The 20,831-nt window shown below is 35.9% G+C and overlaps 1 protein-coding gene across 2 annotated transcripts in view; it reads right to left on the bottom strand.

Annotated features, from left to right (window-relative positions):
- Positions 1-20,831, bottom strand: part of Nos (Nitric oxide synthase) — a 614,880-nt gene that overhangs the window by 390,711 nt on the left and 203,338 nt on the right. For both annotated transcript variants that reach the window (XM_089089493.1, XM_089089494.1), the window contains exons 4-5: positions 14,075-14,237; positions 10,082-10,173 (exon numbers count right to left, since the gene is read on the bottom strand). In XM_089089493.1, coding sequence (XP_088945619.1) covers positions 10,082-10,173; positions 14,075-14,237 — 255 coding nt within the window. The remainder of the gene's footprint in view (positions 1-10,081; positions 10,174-14,074; positions 14,238-20,831) is intronic.

The raw sequence follows: 20,831 nt of genomic DNA, 5'->3' as shown, positions 1-20,831 counted from the left end.
TTCTATAAGAAACCGTATATGCCCCCAGGGCATAACTTAAAACCCTTGCCCCAAGGGATGTGGAGGACTGTCCTCAAGAACATAATTTCTATGTGGAAATATACTACACTGAACAAACTGAGTATCTTATAATTTTGATTGGATGTGTGTCGGGAAATAGTGGGAGAAGAAGGGGTGTTAGTCGCCTTTCAATCACTTTCGACTATTAAAAAGGGCACAAGCCACTCCAATTTCTAATTGAATGAGCGCTTTTCGAAGTTTCTACGACAACTTCTTCGATACAAAGTGCCCTGCTCTAAAGGAAAAAAATTAATAAATGATACATTGTGCCAACGTCGTTCTTATATGACCCCAAGGCATATTTTAAAACCCTTGCCCTGAGGATTGTGAGGGAGTATCTTCCTCTTTACTTAGTTCCCGTTTCTTGTCTCGTTCGCGAGTGTTCCCGTTCTTTACTTAGGCAGCGCGATTGCGCTGCCTATGATTTATACAACAACTTTCTATATAAACCTTATATGCTCCCAGGGTATAACTTACAACCCTTGCAATGAGGGCTCTGAGGGGGTTACCATCCTAAAAGATCTAATCCCCAGAACGTTCAACTACGTTGAACAAAAGGGATAGCTCATAGTTTTGATTGAATGTGTTTTGGAAAATGGTGGGCGTGAGAGGGGCGTTAGTCGCTATCCAATCACTTTCAACTATTAAAAAAGGCACTAGTCCTTTCAGTTTCCAATTGAATGAGCCCTTTTGAAGTTTCTACGACAACACTTTCAATAAAAACTTTATATACCCCAGGGCAAAACTTACACCCCGTGCCCTGAGGGCGGTGGGGGGGGGGTTTCATCCTTGAAAACCTAATTTACAAAACTTTCAACTACGTTGAATAAAATGGCTATCTAAAATGTTTGATTGGATGTGTTTGGGGAAAAGATGGACGTAAGAGGGAGGTTAATTGTCCTCAAATCACTTTCGAATATTAAAAAGAGAACTAGCCCGTTGAAGTTTCAATCAAATGAGCCTTTTTTGAAGTTTCTACGACAACGCCTTCTGTAAAAACCTTATATACCCCCAGGGAATAACTTAAAACCCTTGCCCTGAGGGTTGTGGAGGAGCTTCCTCCTCAAAAACATACTTTCTACCTGGAAATCAACTACGCTGAACAAAATGGCTACCTCAAAATTTTGATTGGATGCGTTTGGGGGAATGATGGGCGTGGGGGGGGGGGGGGCTAGTCGCCCTCCAATCACTTTCAACTATTAAAAAGGGTACTAGCCCTTCGAATTTCCAATCGAACGACCCTGTTTTGAAGTTTCTGCGACCACGCCTTATATAAAAACCTTATATGCCCCCAGGGCATAACTTAAAACCCTTGCCCTCAGGCTTGCGGGGGAGTGTCCTCCTCAAAAACGTATTTTCTATCTGGAAATCAACGACGCTGAACAAAAAGGCTATCTCACTATAGGTATTGAATGTGATTGGGGAAGTGATTGGCTTGGGGGGCTATTTCCCCTCCAATCACTTTCGACTATGAAAAAGGGCACTAGCCATCCCAATTTCCAACTGAATAAGCTTTTTTTGAAGTTTCTACGACAACTCCTTCGATACGAAGTGCCCAGGTATGGAGAAAAAAAAACATTGTGCCCACACCGTTCTTTACTTAGGCAGCGCTAGCGCGCTGCCTATGAATTGGGATAGGACTATCTAAAGGGTGTTAGGCTTATTCCCACCCCCTTGAAAATTCTCCCCACACTAAAAATTCCTCCATCGGAAATTCCCAGGGAAAAAATCGCTACAAAGAGGAGTTTGGCTAATGCCCCCTTCATCAGCCGTAAAAGTCTAAAACCTGTTGCGTCATTTGTGCTTTCTTGAAAACGAATTATATTGTATATTTTTTCTTTTATATTTACAAAATTGAAAAACAAAATTACTGTGAAATAAAATCTTAAATTTTCTAGTTTTCAGCAATTAACAGCATTATCGAACAGTTAGTGGTAACAAACTATAAGTAAGGAGCGACCCGGCTCAATAGTAACCAAAACTCTAAAAAACGGAATTTTGATACCAATAAATACAACAAAACAATTAAATTCGTATGCTGATTTCAAATATACAAGTCTCGTTAAGTTTAATCTTACCAATCAAAAGTTACGAGCCTGAGAAAATTTGCCTTACTTTCGAAAAAATGGAACACATCCCCTTAATAGTCACAAAATCTTAATGAAAATCACATCAACGGATTCCACGTATCAGAGAATTCTACTGTAGAAGTTTCAAGATCCTATCTGCAAAAATGTGGATTATTTTTTTTTTGCCAGAAGAAGGGTTATTTGTTTTTTTTTTTTCTTTTGTTTTATCTCCCAGGGGTGATCGTATCCACCCAGTGGTCCTAGAATATCGCGACAGGGCTCAATCAAACAGAAATTAAAGCTCTAGTACCCTTTTTAAGTGACTAAAAAAATGGGCGGGCAACTAGGCCCCCTCCCATCTTAATTTTTTCCCAAATTCACCGGATCAAAATTATGAGATAGCCACTTGGTTCAACATAGTCGAAAAATCTAGTAACTATATCTTAGAGGATGACTTAATCCCCCACAGTCCTCGGGAGAAGGGCTGCAAATTATGAACTTTGCCAAATGTTTATTTATTATAGTTTGGTTATTGGGAAGTATATAGACGTTTTCAGGGGGGATTTTTTCTGGTGGTGGGGGGGGGGGTCCGGAAAGGGGTTACGTGGAAGCATCTTTCGATGGAGGAATTTTTTATGGGAAAGAGATTTTTCCATTACAGGGCGCCAGATATCCCAGCATTATTGAAAAAACGATCAGAAATTAAATTAAAAAAACAAGTTTTTTTCAACCGAAAGTAACAAGCAACATTGAGACTTAAAACGAACAGAACTTATTATGTATATGAGGGAGTTTGACCCCCTCGTCAAGACCGGTACCTCGCTCTTTACGCTAAAGTTTATTTTAGTACTTTTAAAAGAGCTATTTATTCTAATTAAACAGCCTTTGTGATCCAGGGGTCATTCCTACAGAATTGGAAAACAAATTTGAACTTTAGTGTAAAGAGCGAGGTATTGACGAGGGGGCGAACTCGCTCACATACGTAATAATTTTTGTTCGTTTTAAATTTTAGTGTTGCACCTTAATTTCAGTGGAAAAAACTTGTTTTTTTTTTAAATTTAATATATTAAATAATCAGTTCATTTTTATTAGTCAAACAGTTCGTGGTAACGAACTGTAAGTAAGGAGCGACCCGGCTCAATAGTAACCGAAACTCTAAAAAACAAAATTTTGATACCAGTCAAAAGAAGATCCATCAAAAATAAATCAAAAGAAGCGGATTTTTATGCTGATTTTAAATATGTAAGTTTCAGTTTAGTTTTACCCATCCAAAGTTACGAGCCTGAAAATTTTTTCCTTATTTTCAATAAAAGGGGAAAACATCCCCTAAAAGTAATAGAATCTTAATGAAAATCAAACCGTCAGATTCAGCGTAACAGAAAACCCTACTGTAGATGTTTCAAGCTCCTATATGCAAAAATGTGGAATTTTGTTTTTTTTTGCCAGAAGAAAGGGTACGGAAGCGTGGTTATTTGTTGTTTTTTTTTCCCCAGGGGTGATCGTATTGATCCAGTAGTCCTAGAATATCGTGAGAGGGCTCATTTGAACGGATATTAAAAGTTATAGTGCCCTTTTTAAGTGACCAAAAAATTGGATGGCAACTTGGCCTCCTCCCACGCTTATTGTTTCCCGAAGTCACCCAATCCAAACTTTAGATAGCCGTTTTGTTCAGCATAGTCGAAAATCTAATAAATATGTCTTTGAGAATGACTTTATCCCCCACAGTTCCCGGGGTAAGGGCTGCAAGTTATGAACTTTGCCCATTGTTTACATATAGTATTGGTTATTGGAAAGTATACAGGAGCTTTCAGGAGGGATTTTTTTCTGGTGGGGGGCAGAGGAGAGGGTTATTGACTAGGGGGCGAACCCCCTCATATAAGTAATAACATATACGTAATAAAAAATAATAAAAAACAAGTGATACGGCTCAATAGTAGTCGAAACTTTAAAAAAACGGAATTTTGATGTCAATAAATCAAACAGTTCGTGGTAACGAACTGTAAGTAAGGAGCGACCCGGCTCAATGGTAACCGAAACTCTAAAGAACAGAATTTTGATACCAATAGATACATCAAAAGAATCAGATATAAATTCTGATTTCAAATATATAAGTTTCATCAAGTTTAATCTTACCCATCAAAAGTTACGCGCCTGAGAAAATTTGGCTTATTTTCGAAAAAAGGGGGAAAGACCCTCTAAAAATTATAGAACCTTAATGAAAATCACACCAACATATTCAGAGTGTCAGAGAACCCTACTGTAGAGGTTTCAAGCTCCTATCTACAAAAATGTGGAATTTTCCATTTTTTGCCAGAAGAAAGATCACGGATGCGTGTTTATTTTTTATTTTTTTTTATTTTCCCCAGGGGTAATCGTATTGACCCAGTGGTCCTAAAAAGTTCTAGACCCAGTGGACCCAGTAGAAATTAAAAGTTCTAGTGCCCTTTTTAAGTGACCAAAAAAATGGAGGGCAACTAGGCCCCCTCCCACGCTCATTTGTTTCTCAAAGTCACCCAATTAAAATTTTGATAGTCATTTTTTTCAGAATAGTCGAAAATCTAATAAATATGTCTTTTAGGAGGACTTAATCCCCCACAGTTCCCAGGGGAAGGGCTGCAAGTTATGAACTTTGCCCATTGCTTACTTATTGTATTGGTTATTGGGAAGTATACAGACATTTTCAGGAAGGATTTTTTTCTGGTGGGGGGGGCTGGAGAAGGGGGTTACTCGGGAGAATCTTTCCGTGGAGGATGTTTCTTTGGGGTAAGGGACATTTCTATCTAGGGGGCGCCGGATTTTCAAGTATTATTTAAAAAACGATCAGAAGTTAAATAAAAAACAAGTTTTTTCAGATGAAAGTAAGGAGCAACATTAAAACTCAAAACGAACAGAAAATATTACGTATATGAGGGGGTTCTCCCCCAAGTCAATGCCTCGCTCTTTACACTAAAGATTTTTTTTTCAGGGCTTTCAAAAGAGATATCTATTCTAATTAAACGGCCTTTGTGATTCAGAGGTTTGTGAATTAAATTTTTTTTAACTTTTAACGTAAAGAGCGTGGTATTGAATAAGGGGAGAGCCCCCTCATATACGTATTAACATATACGTAATAAAAAAACAATAAAAAAAAACAAGCGATACGGCTCATTAGTAATCAAAACTTTTAAAAACGGAATTTTGATGTCAATAAATGTATCAAAAGAATGGTCTTATAATGCTGATTTTAAATATATGAATTTTATTAAGTTTAGTATTACTCATCAAAGGCTACGAGCCTGAGAAAATTTACCTGATTTTTTACGGAGGGTGGAAACATCCCCTAAAAGTGAAAGAATTTTATTGAAAATCACACCTTCAGATTAAGCGTATCATAAAACCCTATAACATAGGTTTCAAACTCATATCTGTAAAAATCTGCAACTTTGTATTTTTTGCCAGAAGAAAAATATACGAATATAGAAGTTCGTTACGTAAGTTAATTTGTAAATTACGTCAGAACCAAATTTAGAGACAGCCATTTAGCAAAAGAAAAGTAAAATTTTTATGCAAATTTTGTTTGCTTATTCAATGACGGTGAGCCAAAATAAAAGCTGCATTAACTAAAAAACGTATCAGAAATTAAATAAAAAAACAAGTTTTTTAAACTGAAAGTAAGGAGCAACATTAAAACTTAAAACGAACGGAATTAGAAATTATTCCGTATATTAAAGGGGGTGTCCCCTCCTCAACGCCTCGCTCTTTACGCTAAAGTTTGACTCTGTCTCACAACTTTATTTTTTTAAAACAATAAAAAACTTTAGCGTAAAGAGCGAGGCGTTGAGGAGGGGACAGCCCCTTTCATATGCGGAATAATTTCCGTTCGCTTTAAGTTTTAATGTCGCTCCTTACTTTCAGTTTAAAAAACTTTTTTTTTTATTTGATTTATATCAAAAGAATGGGCTTATATTGCTGATTCAGCATTATAAAGAAAAAAGCTTTTCATGGATCCCATTAAACGAAGATGGTGTTTCAGAAGTCATTCTTAAGGAATTGGTAGAAAATTCATAAGTTGTGTATATGTATTACTAATAGAAACGTTCGTAAATAAAATTAAAAGTTCTAGTGCCCTTTTTAAGGAACCCAAAAAATTGGAGGGCCACTAGGCACCCTCCCCGCCCTTTTTTCTCTTCGTACGATCAAAATTTTGAGTAAGCCATTTAGCCACAAAAAATTAAAATTAATATGCAAATTCTGTTTTAATTATTCATATACGGTTAGCTAATTTCAGAACCTGTATTAATTCAAAAACGTTCAGAAATTAAATAAGAAAAAGGGGGTTGCCTCCTCCTCAACACCTCGCTCTTTACGCTAAAGTTTAAATTGTCTCCCAATTCTTTAAGAACGACTTCTGAAATACTAAGTCTGTTTAATTAGAACAATGAGAAGCTTTTTTCAAAAGTACTAACAAAAACTCTAGCGCAAAAAGTGAGGTGTTGAGGAGGAGGTAACCCCCTTCATATACGGAATAATTTCTGTTTGTTTCAAGTTTTAATGTCGCTCCTTAATTTCTGTTAAAAAAATTGTTTTTTTATTTAATTCTTTCAAGAATTGTTCAAGACATGCATGCTTTTCAATAAAACGCAGATGACGAAATAGGAATTAGCCTTTTAAGGCTAGAGGAGGGGGAAGGGGACAGTAGCCAAACTCCTGTTTTTAGTGATTTTTTTCTTTTAAGTGTGACCAGAATATTCAATTTAATTTTTACTCTTTTAAAGGTTTTTGTATTCGTCGATATTAGCACCTGTTAGATGTATCTTTGCAGTAGCTGTTTATTTAATTTCTGTTCGTTTTTGGTTTCATTAATTCTTTAATAGTAGTTTCTGGTCGTTTTGAGTTTCAATTTTTGTATGAACTTTATTTCTGCTGGTCTTAAGTTTAATATGGCTCTTTAATTTTCTAGGAAGACTGAAAAAAAAAATCAATTCTAATTCTACCCCGGGTACCGCAGCTGGGAGAAGGCCGCGGCTGGGTGTTGTCCGCTTTGATCAAATCTCCTCATTTTGATTCGGCTTTTTTTTGCTTAGCCTATACTTGGGGTCGGAAGCAATTTCATGCTTTAAGGGTAAAAACATGCTTCATGGGTATACAAGTACAAGATGCAAAATCTGTCTTAAACGCCATTTTAGCTATTTCAGAACTGGTCAGAGATTCCTGTGTGATATCTAAGGTGGATAACAAAGTGGTTGTCGATACCTGGACCTTGTCCGGGGGTGTTGCTGGGGGTCTTAATAACATAATGTAGGAACTGTTCCTATCAGTTGTAAAATTGAATATTTGGTTTAATGTTATTTATGTGCCCTCGAGTTTGAATCTTGCAGATGCGCCGTCAAGATTGATTGAGAAACAACACTGTATTCCTAGTGGCTGGGCATGGTCTAGAGTGGGAAAAGCTTTCGGTGAAGGTAAGGGGCATACATTTGATTTAATGGTATTGTAATCAAATGTTCAGCAGGATCTTCAAGGGGCTCCATTGCCTTTCTATTCAGCATATCCGCAACTTGGCGCAATTAGAATTCTGCTGTTTTGCAGAAAATTCGTATCATAGAAAATCGAAAATTGTAAAATTCTCAGTGTTTTAAAATTATAAACTAAAGAATGTTTGATACATACGTTATTTAAAGCTGTAGAATTTTTTTTTTTTTATGGTTGATATATCGGAGGACACCCTCTTCAGCCCCATCAAACTTGAATGTTAATGGAGAGTCTCTTGCCATGAAGGCAAATAGCCAAAAGCTTTACTATGATCATGAATTTTAGTAATTATTCCATGAGTGATATCATGGGCGGATCCAATGGGGTCAGCGGGACCGCGGGTCTTCAAGGTTTTTTTTTGGCACCCTCATTTGATTTTTCTCTTTTTACCATTTTTTAAAAATAAACTTATCAATTTGGTCAATTATTGGCGCCCTAATTAAATTAATTCCCCCCCCCCACTCAAAGTTTTACTCTAGATCTTTCTTTGAGTGACATTAAAGAGGCTACACAACAAGAAAGACGTTTACAAGAAGTAGCGAACAAGTTTTTAAGGGTTAGTTTTTTTTTTGTAAGAGGCAAGTTACAAAACTAATGAGACTTTCCCTCTCCCGCCCCCTTACTTTTTTAACCCTTAGCAAAGGAACCAAAATTCTTCGTCAGAGTAGAGCGAGTTTGTTTGATGTTTGTCCTAAGCTGAATGTTTGTCCTTTTGAATCTCAAAGCCTGTATGGACGTGTCACCACGACTGAAAAGGCAGCAAAAGGTCAAGCAAACAAAGCCATAAAGGTGATCAGTAAAATTAAAAAAATTAGTTGATGCTCATTTGACATGAAGCAGGAGCAAGCTACCACTGACAGAATTTCAAAACACTCATAAGAAGAACAAGGTGCTCAAGGAACGCTGCGGAAAGACAAGAGTCAAACGAGTGAAACTTTGATTTCAACGTCAAATTAAACATAACGGTTCAAAAGAAGAGTCGGGAAGCAGGACAACCTCTAAATGGATCATTTCATCTTAACATTCTCGAAACTTCCCATGAAAGCATGATCAGCCTTCAGTCAGAAATTTCTTGCAACTGGATGCTCTGTCATGACGATTATAGGTGTGCTCATACCGCATTGTTAATAAAGGAGAACCTCGTTAACAGAAAAGTCCACATGCGTCCTTAGCAACCACATAAGAGTTAGGTTCTTCTGGCTTCTTTTTATCCCAAAAGTAAAGAAGAAAAACGAAAGGATATTATTCTTGGCCCAAGGAAAAAATCAGCCATCCGTGATAAGATACCTTTAGAATATCCCAGGAAAAGAGTATAGACGGTCTTATGGCGAGAAAAACGCAGGAACCTTTAAAATGTGAGAAACAAAAATCCGTGTCATTATTTAAATATATGAGTGTATTATCTCTTTTGTTACTGAAGCACAATCTAGGCACTTAGAGCTTAGACTCTTTTATTTTCATTTAGTAATTTAGGGTAAATTTCGTAAGGCTGGCTACTTTTATGACAATAATTTAAACCTAGAGTCTTGATAATAAACGTACAAGAGCCGAAGCCCCAAGCAACGCTAGAACTGAGCCATGAGCAAAAGAATAGAAAGTAGTGAGAGTCCATTTTGAGTTTCGAAATACTTATGAGTATTTTTCTCTCTCTCACCTTTAACATGTATATTTATTTTCCGCATCACCTCTTGAACTACCACGGCCAAACTGAGTCACGAGTAAAACAGTAGAAAACAATGAATATCCAGTACAAGTTCAAAAAACATTTAAATTTTGTTCTCTGTCTCTTCTTTTCCTTACCCTATATATTTCTATCCAAAATATGCTTTTGAACTACAACTGCCGAAAGGAGCCACGTGACAAACAATAGAAAGCAGTGACTATAAATTCTGAGTTCTGATAAACTTATGAGTTTCTTCTGTCTCCCTCTTTCTTGCTCTCTCTTCTAAAAAATATGAATATTTCGATTCTACATCACCTTATGAAGTAATGCTGCCCAACTGAGCTACGAGTAAAAGAATAGACAGTAGTGAATTATCCATTATAAGCTCTGCTAAACATCCGAGTCATTTTTTTCGCTCTCTTCTTTAAAACGTATATTTCATTTCCACATCGACTTTCGAACCACTCTTGCTGAGCTGAACCGCAAACAAAATAAAAGAAAGCAGTGAGCATCCATCACGAACTCTGATTAAAACACGAGCTATTTTTTTCTTTGGTTTATAAAATATATATTTGAATTCTACACCATCTTGTGAACTACCGCTGCCGAACCAAGCCTGGAGTAAGACAAAATAAAGCGGCGAATATCCAATCCGAGTTCGAAAACCATCTGTTTTTTGTTCACTATTCTACTCGTATAAAATGCATGTGACCGATCTGAGCCACGAGTATAACTATAAAAACAGTGAGTATACATTAACAGAAGGGGCTCATCTTACCTCAAATTTCCTTTATTAGTAGAATAGCGGATATGATTACAAATAGCTTCAAACATGCCTTGGGCCGTACCAACGTATCGAGCGTCAAAAACCTAGAAAATACGTGATTACTATGAGACCAGAATTAATAACGGAAAGGCTAATCAATCCCCTTTGACACTGTCACATTGTTTTGTTTCTAATGACTGTAACTAAAGTCAAATGCATATTTCCCACAGAATCTTTTATGTTCCGGGAAACAATAATGATCGGAATACTCAACTCTAATTAGGAGGCTGATAGGAAGATCAATTAGTGAAATTGTTGAAAAATAGCTAAGATGTTTGTTCTTCTTAATTTGGAGTCTTCAACAAGTGGGTAAAGGGTGAAAGAATGTCGACGACAGACGCGCCAATTGGAGAGCAAAGGCAGGCGGCTATTGACCTTTTATTTATACTTTTGACGAAAACGATCGAGGAAATAAGAAATTTACCCCCCTCAATTTTAAAAATTTCTTTCCCTCCTTCCCTACATTTTCATGAATTGGTGCACTTGGTTGACAAAGAACAAAAAATGTGGAAACATACACTAACAACAAACACAAAAACACGTGTATACTCAAGCTATGATGGTATATTTTGAGCAGCTATTTTCTAGCCATCAAGTGGGTACAGCTTAAATGCTACTATAAAAAGGGAGGGTTCATACCAGGAGGAGGTTTTGGAACTATTTGTGTTTCAATTCAAAAATGTTGCGTTGTTTTGTGTCAAACATACAAGCTTGATACAACAGATCAATTAAAGTATAACTATTTTGATATATTCAAAGCTTTGCAACTTTAAACAAGTATTCAACATGAGAGCCAAAATTAAGCAGGAGAAATAAAACTTTTAGACCTCGACACATATTCAAAAGCAACGTTTTTAAGTTATTAATTGTAAAAACTTTCCCCACAAAATAAGTTTCTCAAAGAAAGTAAAGAGCTCTATTAGACCAAAAATGAGTTGAAATAAAATCGAATAATTCACCAAGGGTAAAACGCTGACAACCTGCATTCCTTCTCAAGACCAGAAAATAACTTGAAGTCTACCGAAAAAAAAATTAAACATTTTCACTTTTTAGCTTTAATGAATGAAAAATTATTAAGACTTCAAGGAATAACTATCAGCATGGGCGTAGGCAGCATCTTGCGTAGAGGCAGGTAGCCGCTTCTGTGATGGAGGGGGGAGGGGTCTTGCTATTACTTCCCGAGGTCCTTTGAATATAGGTCTTTAGAAACTAGTCATTCTATATTTCGCTAAAACTCGGCCTTTAACATTTTCCATGTTCTACTTTTCCTGCAACAGTATAATATAAGAGACCCAACTTCTATCCAACTTCCAATTTCCAGAAGACCTAAACACCATATAAGTGATTTAATACAAATCACAATATGGTTGGATAACAGCTTCTTCTATGATTTCCATTCAAAAGTTTACAGTTGTACAAAATTAAATATCAAAATGGGTATAGAGGAGATTTGGCCACGTTTAGCCACAGAAAACTGTTTCAGTATAAAAACATATGGGGCTTCTGGTGGATTATAAAAGCTTTGACAGATGGCAGTGCATGTTTTTAAAATGTCTGACCTTAATTAATACTTTTACCAGAAATATCAGATTAGATCAGGTTTTAAGGTGATTAACTCTGGAATTTTGTTCAATTTTGTCTGAAAGCCTACGCCTATTTACGAATACTAGAAAACTCGCGCTGTAAACTCACATTGTATTCTCTTATTATTTGCCTGTTTTTGGCAGCTTCCGAGACGTGCCATCTTCACCAGTTTGCTGCTAGTATTTTTTCATCCTGCGGGATAGCGAACTCCCATGTTCGGCCAAAATACCTGGGGTAACTTCCGCATGCCGTACCAAGGTGCCCAGAAGTGGGCTATGATTGTAAAGGCTGTGTAAACAGCATATTTAAAGGTTGAAGACAAGCTTAAAACCCAAAACTGTGTTAATTCTGTCGTTGTTTAATCTTGTCAGAACAGTAGGTGAAATGAAGTTCCATTTTTTCCTGTTAAATTTCATTCAAGATAAAATGCTCACAAGTAAAACAGAAGAGAAAAGAAACAAAGGTGGCTGTGATCCAGAAGAAAATAAAACAGCAATTTTTTCTGTCTTATTCTACAAGAAGTCAGTTGGATCTATAGAAGTGCCATGGTTGTCCCTAGAGGAACGCTGCAAGACTACATAAAAAAAAGTTGAAAAGCTGAATATCCCTCTAAAAGGTATGGACCTAAGTTTCCTTACACCCTGTTACAACACATGATAAATATTTACAGAGGAACAAGAAAAAGGACTAAAACTTGAAAACGATAGCTGATATGCTTTCGACTGTATTCCCATAGAAGCTTGTAAATTTGCATACACTTATGCCATTATTAAGAGTATAAAAGTACCGCATAACGTAACTGCAAAGGCAGTGGAGACAGTGGAGGAATTACAGGTAAAGATTGGTACCGTTGTTTTATGGATTGCCTTAAAACTCTATCAGTAAAAACACCAGAAAGTACAAGCCTATGACGGACACTGCTTTCAACCGTCACAGTGTAGGAGCTTTCTTTAACCACTTGGAGCAAGGCCCATATAAACACATGTTCAGACCAAAAGACATTTGAAAAAGTAGCAACTGAAGAACTTAAGGTCCACTTTTGGAAAGAGACTGGAGCAAGAGACTTTGCGCTAACTGACTGAGATGGATATTGTCTTAAAGACAGAAGTTTGAAATAAAACTGCCACCACTGACAGGTAGAACACCAAGATTAGCGGAGCGGCTTACTTTTGGTGTTGATCACTCAATTTGTGCTTATAAATCAATACTCTTTAGTTTTTTTTTAAACCTTAATAAAATTCATATTGTAATTTTTATGCTTAACTTCTTCTTTCTTAATTTTATAGCCGAAAAACAAGCTTTAATGTTCCCCTGGTCACTTTTCTTTTTCTTTTGTCCGGTGGCCAAACATAAGCCAGAGACGGCCGAAACAGTGCCGGGGTGGCCCAGGTTTGGTACTCTTGATCACTAGGATAGAGAGGCATCCAGGTGAAAAAATGGCGGAGTATTTCTAATTGTCTTTTTCAAGGATGGTATTGAATGAGTTACTTGTGCTTTGGCATGCTCAGCAACTTCTTATCACTTGAATCAACTCATAGAGAATTAAACAAGTCAAAATCAGCCGATCGTGGGCCGATCTCCTATCTATATATCGGACCGAAAATCAATATTGAAGATCGAAACGTAAATGTTGATATCGCAAACGATATTTGGAAATTTCTGTTTGTTTCCAGCTTTTTTAGCCATCTACCAGGTAACATCCAACAAAAAATTCCAACATACGAAAAGTTCTCGTTAATGTCTAGCGTACATTTGAAGTTCTAGAGGGGGGCAGCTGCCCTCCCCTACCCCCCTTCCCTACACCCATGACTATCAGCGTATATATATTAAACTGACAATGTACATTCATTTTGTATTTTTGCAGTAAAGTGCAAATTATGCTCTGGTCTTTGTTGATTCCTTGGGGGGGGGGCAAGGGGGAAGTTACCCTCCCCCTCCCACTCAATAATTTGGAAAAAAACTATAATTTATTTAGTAGCTTTAGAACTGTTACTAGTTTTAAGTGAAAAATTTGCTCTTTATTTTAAGTAGATTTTTTTTTTAAAATTAATCCATGCTCATTTTTAACACAAGGAAAAACGAGAAAAATAGCGGTCCATTACACTTCATAATATGCTCCAGATTAAAATTTTTCCAAATAAACTGCCTTTGAAACCTTATCGTTAAGTAAAAATGTAAGCCTATTTAGCAAGCACTTGAATCTGATTGATATGAATGACTTAGTTCAAAAATAGGGGTTTTTTCGTTTCTTTTTTCTTTTAAATTCTGCTTTTCCCTTAATTTCTTGCATTTCTTGCTGATGATTTTGTAGATAATGTGCCTAAGAGTATGCAAAATTTAAAAACAAGATATTAAACAAACCTGAAGTTTATTCCACTGAATTCTTCCAATGCATCTGGAAGCATTTCTCCACGCTAATTTAGCTCCAAAGGCTATTTCAGTTTCTGTCATATTATACGTGCCTGTATTCTCAACTTCATTTCTAATTTGACCTGCTCGAGTCTCATGAGCTTTTGTTCCCCATCTAAAAAAGGTTTCATATCAAAACAGTTCTGAAAATCTGTCTACTTAAGAATTAAGTATAATAAAATCTCTACAGAATTACTTACAGTTTTGAAATACGGACAAGGCAAATGCTTATTTCGAATTTTTCATCTAGTATAAAAATGCTGAGTAGCAAGGTGAAGCTACACTCTTTAAATGCAGAAAGTTATAGTGAAAAGCATCAGAAACTTTTTACTGTGGAATATACACAAGCAAAATCTGTGAGGAGGCTGGTTATTACTTTCTTCCTCTTCAAGACTACATTTCCTTGTTGTCAAGCACATTTTCTAATGAAGTTGGAGAGCTCTAAGTAACAGAAAAAACTTTAAATAGGAATTCATAAAGCTAATTTCTTTGCAAGAAAAACAGAAGTATTGCATAAATTGTTATAACATAACAATTTATTACTTTTTACAATTCATGTTTGTAATTCATTACTGTTTGTACAATTACTGTTTGTAATTCATTACGATTTACAGAGCAGTTCAATTATTAAGTATATGTGGGGGATTGCCCCCTCCCCTATACCTCGCTCTTTATGCTAAAGTTTGACTTATTGTACCGATTATTTAAGAACGACTCCTGAAACACAAGGACCTTTTAATTCGAATTCTAAGTCTTTTTAAAAGTTCTAATACTTTAGCGTAAAGAGCAAGGTATTGGGGAGGGATCAATTTCCCTTTTATACGTAATATTTCTTGTTCGTTTTAAGTTTTGATGTTGCTCCTGACATTCAGTGAAAAAAAAACTGCATTTTTCGTCATTTAATTTCTGATCGTTTTTAAATAATGTTGGGAAATCTGTTCCCCCTCCTTGAAAAAATTCTTCCTATTACGAAAAATCCTTCCAAGGAAACTTTTTTCCACGTAAAATACCCCTACCCACCAGAAAATCTCCCCAGACAATTTCATTTTAGATGACAATTCCCCCCGGAAGTTTTTTTGCGGACGATTGTGGCTGAAAATTTTTCTTTGCACACTTTCGTCCCAAGAGTCCTCCCCATCCGTGGAAAACTTCGAAAATACTCCCCTGCCCCCTAGTAGAAAGATGCTCCCGCAGGAACTTCTCTCTGGAGAATATATCCCACGAAAAGTTTCTTACGGAGGATTTCTCCCGCGGAAAATCCCGCCCCCCCCCAAAAAGATACTCTCGATAATTCCAACCCAGTAAATTTTCCCCCGGACAATTCCCCTAATCCAAATGCAAAATTGAGCCGGCAAAGAGAAAGTCAGACAAAAAAAAATAATTTTGTATAGGAATTCTGGCAAATTCCCCAAGTGTAAAATTTCCCTTGGAAAATTCACCCAACGGAAATTTTTCCCCGTGGGAAATATACACAGCAGAAAGTTCACCCCCGCCCCCAATAAAAGTCTGTTTATTCCCCAATAACAACTACTATTTGTAAACAATGGACAATTTTACGACTTACAAACCGTTCCTGCTTTTCCCCAAAGGCATAGCTACTGGGCTTTTCAACTATACAAATAACAAAATGGCTATCTCAAAATTTTTTTCGGACGACTTTGAGGAAAAAGGGGTTGGGAGGGGGTTTGCCCTCAAGTTTTTTCGGTCACTTAAAAAGGGCTCTAGAACGTTTAATTTCCGGTCGAATGAGGCATTTTCCGATATTCTAGGACTATTGACTCGATGCGATCACCCCTGGAGAACGCAAAAAAAAACAAAAAAAAACGAACAAACACACATCCTTGATCTTTCTTCTGAAAAAAAAACTCCAAATTTTTGCAGATTGGAGCTTGAAACCTCTACGATAGGGTTCTCATAAACACTGAATCTGATGGTGTGATTTTCATAAAGATTCTTTGACATTTGGGGGGTTTCCTTTTCAAAAATCAGGAAAATTTTCTCAGGCTCGTAGCTCTTGATTCGTAACGCTAAATGTAATGAATCTTATATATTTGGAATTAGCGTAATAAGCAAATTCTTTTGACATATCTACTGACATTAAAATTCTGTGTCTTAGAATTTCGGTTGCTATTGAGCTACATCGCTCCTTATTTACAGTTCCTTTCCACGAGCTGTTTGATAAAAGTCACATATACTTTGCACTCTTATTTTAAAGAGCTAAGGAGAGTGCAAATCAAATCCAGTAGTTTAAACCAGTTAAGAGGAAATCTGTGCAACCATAAATATCCTATACAGCTTTCGGTAATAGCAAGTGCCAAATTTAAAAGCATTAAATATAGGTGACAATTCTGAAAAAATAAGGTACCAGTATACGGTACAAAACAGATTAAGAAACTGTAGTTTTCCATTGATTGTTAGTTGTCTTTGGGAATCAGCAGATTTTCAATATTTGAATTTGTACAGACGAAAAGTGTGGTCAAATTTGATCTAACTGAATTAGTTGTACGTATTTATTTTCAGAATTAAACGTGACAACAGTGATAAAAATATGGTTCTGTCCTATAAACTTCATAATTTAGAAACACACAAAGAAAGAAAATCTCTGGAAATTGTCGTTTCCAGATATTGTGGTCTAAGATGGGTACTAAGGATGCGAAAAATTTTCTTATTTTTGTGTCCTTAGTGCTTAGGCTACATAAGTTTTTCAGAATCAAGCTGGTATCGTTTTCTGTTCAGGCTGCGTCTCAGCAAGAATTTTGAAGGTTTTTTATTTCACATTATAAGTTTCTTAGGCTCTAAGTTAAAAATCTTAAATAGTGTTTTTCTCTTAGTCAAAAAATGTTTCTGAACCAATGTCGCACAAAAGAAAATTTAATTTCCGGTGTTTGAGTCACAATATCTGCAAAAAGGTGAAGGAGCGTAAAATAACACATAAGATAACATTATTCCGGAACATTTAGTGAATCAGGTTTCTGATGATTTCAATTGTACAAAAACATAAAGTACAAAAACACATAAAATCTGTAAATATTTTAATATAAAAAATGAGCATTAAATGTCAAACAACTTTATTTTTCAATTTTTTTCTACTTAGGACGAAATTTCTGTAGTCCTTTCCCGCAGAATATATTTCTACAGGGTTCCTTGAGCAACGTACGATAATTCCAGTTTTGATACTTTTTAATCCATGTTTAGGCTACTTTAAACAAGATTTTATATATTATTCCCACAATTCGAGTGACTCTAGAGCAGAGGGCAAGAGGTCCTCGAGCAGAGAGCAGAGGGCATTTTAGAGGGCATTGTAGAGAGCCAATGCAGAGGGCATTGGCTTCTAGAGCAGAGGGCAAGGGGTTCTTAAAAAACCACAGCCTTGTCCTGTAAGAATAAATTAGATGTATAATACAAATATTAAAAAAAAAACACTTAAATTTGCAACTACCCGTCTTCCTTTTTGTCTTTTCTTTGCGTTTTGGAGAATATTCCAATAGTAAGGCTCTTTCAACTAGAGAAGCATATGATTTTCTGGATATTTTTATAGGTGTCCTATATATGTGCCTTATATAGGTGTCCTTTATAGGTTTTGTAGGTGTCCTTGAGCGACGCAGCTTTCGAATCCATATTTAGGGTATCCAAGCTTACATAAGAATTCAACTGAACGATCGTGTCATAAAAATACAACCCCATTAACACTCAAGTATCGAGAGAAAAGCATGTATAATTATATATAAGCATGTATAGAAAAGCGTCGTCAAAGCATATTCTTCAAGCACTTCTGTTAGAGGCTGAATGATAACTAAATACATTACACTAAAGAAAGATGTTTAGAATATGTGCACCAATTTGGCCACGGTAATCCAAAAGGCAGAAATTGTCCTTTTTTATGAAATTGGGATTAGATCCTCTTTTCTTACATATTTTGGGAAAAAGTGCTTTTAATAGTTGAGTGTGTTTTACCGTATCTTAAACGCCTTAAAACGCTTCCTTGTACAAAGAAATAATTCTTAATTACAATAAAAAAATCATTTCCACAATCCCCTAAAATTTATGATTAGTTGCATGAAAGCAGCAAATCAAACGTATACAATTTATTTCGTATTTGATTTTTCTTTGTTACTTAACATTCATTTAAAATTTCCTCCAAGTAATGAATAATCAGTGCTGGATAATTAGGGACCATGAACCTGCAGCTACAATCCTAGGAACTCTAGGATTGGCTACAATTCTTGCTACAATTCTAGGAACTTCGAAATAAACAATTTCGAACTTCAATTTTAGGAACTCTAAAAAATATTATACTCCAAATATCTATACCAGCAATAGTACAACAAGCGTAAGAGGATTACTAAATCCTAAGCAAATACGTAAGAACTAATTCCGGGAGGGGCTACACTTGAAGGAATGGAAAATCTCGTTAAAACAGCAAAACTTAAGTTGATAAGTAAAACAGTTATTTTGACGTAATGACAGAAGGAATCTTTAAACCAAACACAGTTGAAAAAGCACAATCACGTCCCCTCATAGCCTCACAGCGTAATCACAACTCAAAAAAAGAGAACAGACGAGAGCCCCGTCCTGCACTTATGTCCATACCAATGCCTTAGAAGCTATAGCATGCGAAGTAAAATTTTCTAAAAAAGATTTTAAAGAATTTTATTGGAACTAGGAAATAGATTTTAGTGGTTCATTTTCTAGAGAAGAGATTGTGACACTTTGCTACAAAAAAAGTAAATACTGAAAACTTTGAATTTATCATCTCATGAAATATGTTTTATATGTGAGGTGGGTATTTCGAGGCTAAATAAGCATCAGGAATGGACAACAGTTCCTGAAAAGTTTGTACTTTAAAGGATAGGCAGCAGATTCGTATTTACTGGACCGTGATTATTTCTAACTTTTCTGGAAAATAAGAACTTGTACAGAATAGGACATCTGTTTAGAATATTTAATTTCATGGAAGATTGAAACATTTCCACCTACACATTCTTTTGCCATGAAGACTTTGCAAACAATCAAAATAAGCAAGAGCGTTGTCATTAGGGCAAAATAAAATGGCTTCCAGTAAAAAAGAATTTGAAAATTTTAATTTTATTTCCAGCTCGCTTTATTTTAATATGGCAACAGCGTAAGGCATGTCCATTCAGTAGAAAAAATTTCAACTGAAAGAACTAAGAGAAAGTTGCTACTTTTCAAGTAGCCTTTTTTTTTATAAATAATCTTTGATAAGTAATGTCTATAGTCTTTGTTTAAAAAAATTATACTTTTTTAAAGTGAGTAATTGTCTATATAATCAAAATAACTTAATAATTTTAAAGATCATGGACATTTTATGAGGTTTCAGGAGAGGGTATGAGTATAGGAAACCGATGACCCTCTTTGAATTCTAAGAAACAGGAAGGACTTTCTATGAGATTGTTCAACTGAAGAAGGAGGATGTAAGCCAACAATAGGTAGAAGAATTGTTAAGTTGGATTGGGCTAAATATTCTCCGAAGATTTGCATTTATTGGGAGTGGAATTGTAGCCGGACCAAGCGTTTTTTGCCTCATCTGTCATCCAAAATTCAGATATTACTTGGGAATTTATTTAACCGTAAGCTCCCAATACTCAGCGCTGGAGGGTCGGTTTAGAAGAGTTTTGGTACTTCATAGGTTTGATTTAATGATGTTTTATTTTCCGGCACTATAGCTTCACAAACAGAGCCTTCAATATTCTACCTATGGAGATATGGGGGGATTTATTAGTGAACACTCTGAAGTTTTACTGCCGCGGATTAAAAATATTTTAGGTAGCAGCCACGGGTATCACTTCTGAATAATGATAATCATACGTAATGGAAGAAAAACCTTCAGACAGGAATTAATCTCTGGGAAGGGGATCACAAGTCGAGGCCAGTAGATTAACTTCCAGAGAAGGTTACCTGCCCACAGGGAATTTTTAAATATTTTGAAAACCTAGACATGCCCAATATTTTTAACTCTCCTTTCAAAAATATTAAGAAATTAATTTGATTTCCTTCCTATGATTACCAAAAATACTCTGTAGCATGAAAAGCCTGGCAAACACTTGCAATGTTGTTTTACATGAATGGCTATTTTTATACTTCAATCAACTAGTTGATTCCACAAAAGAGGAAAAAAAGATTACTGTCCTGCAATTTTGTGTCAAAAAGTGTGTTTAACCGTTGGTTAATTTTTGTGATGTCAGTTGTCACATTTTCTTAGACAATCTATAAGTGTATTGTCAGAATGAGAAGCCAAATAACCACATAATTTTTACCTGTTATTGTAGTTTATTTACCAGTTATTGCTATGACACATTTTGAGTGAGTAAAAGAAACACATAACTTGATTGGTTCTTTTGCATGAAGTTTATAAGCAAACTAAAAAACAAGCAGTATTTTACTCACAGTATTCTTTACAAATATACTCCCTGTTTCTCTGTGATTATACTTCATAATCGCCATGAACTAGCCACAAAGGTGGCTTATTACATAGCCTCCCTTAAGTCACCAGGACGAGTGCTAGCGTGTTTGACCTTTACAATGAAAAATGAAAAAATGGGAGAAAAAAAATCACTGGGTCTACTGAAAATGGGGTCTGACAAAATAACTATTTTTATCTGAATAGCTTGAAACATAAAACCTTAGCTCAGTGGACCACGTGGACTCGAATTTACTGAAGCAATTCTTGTTTCGGACTATTAGTTTTCGT

This window comes from Artemia sp. Qi Xiang Cuo, chromosome 5 (assembly GCF_049724085.1).
Source record: "Artemia sp. Qi Xiang Cuo chromosome 5, ASM4972408v1, whole genome shotgun sequence".
NCBI lineage: Eukaryota > Metazoa > Arthropoda > Branchiopoda > Anostraca > Artemiidae > Artemia > Artemia sp. Qi Xiang Cuo.
The sequence above is the reverse complement of the archived record's forward strand: the minus strand, read 5'-3'. Positions and strand labels throughout refer to the sequence as shown.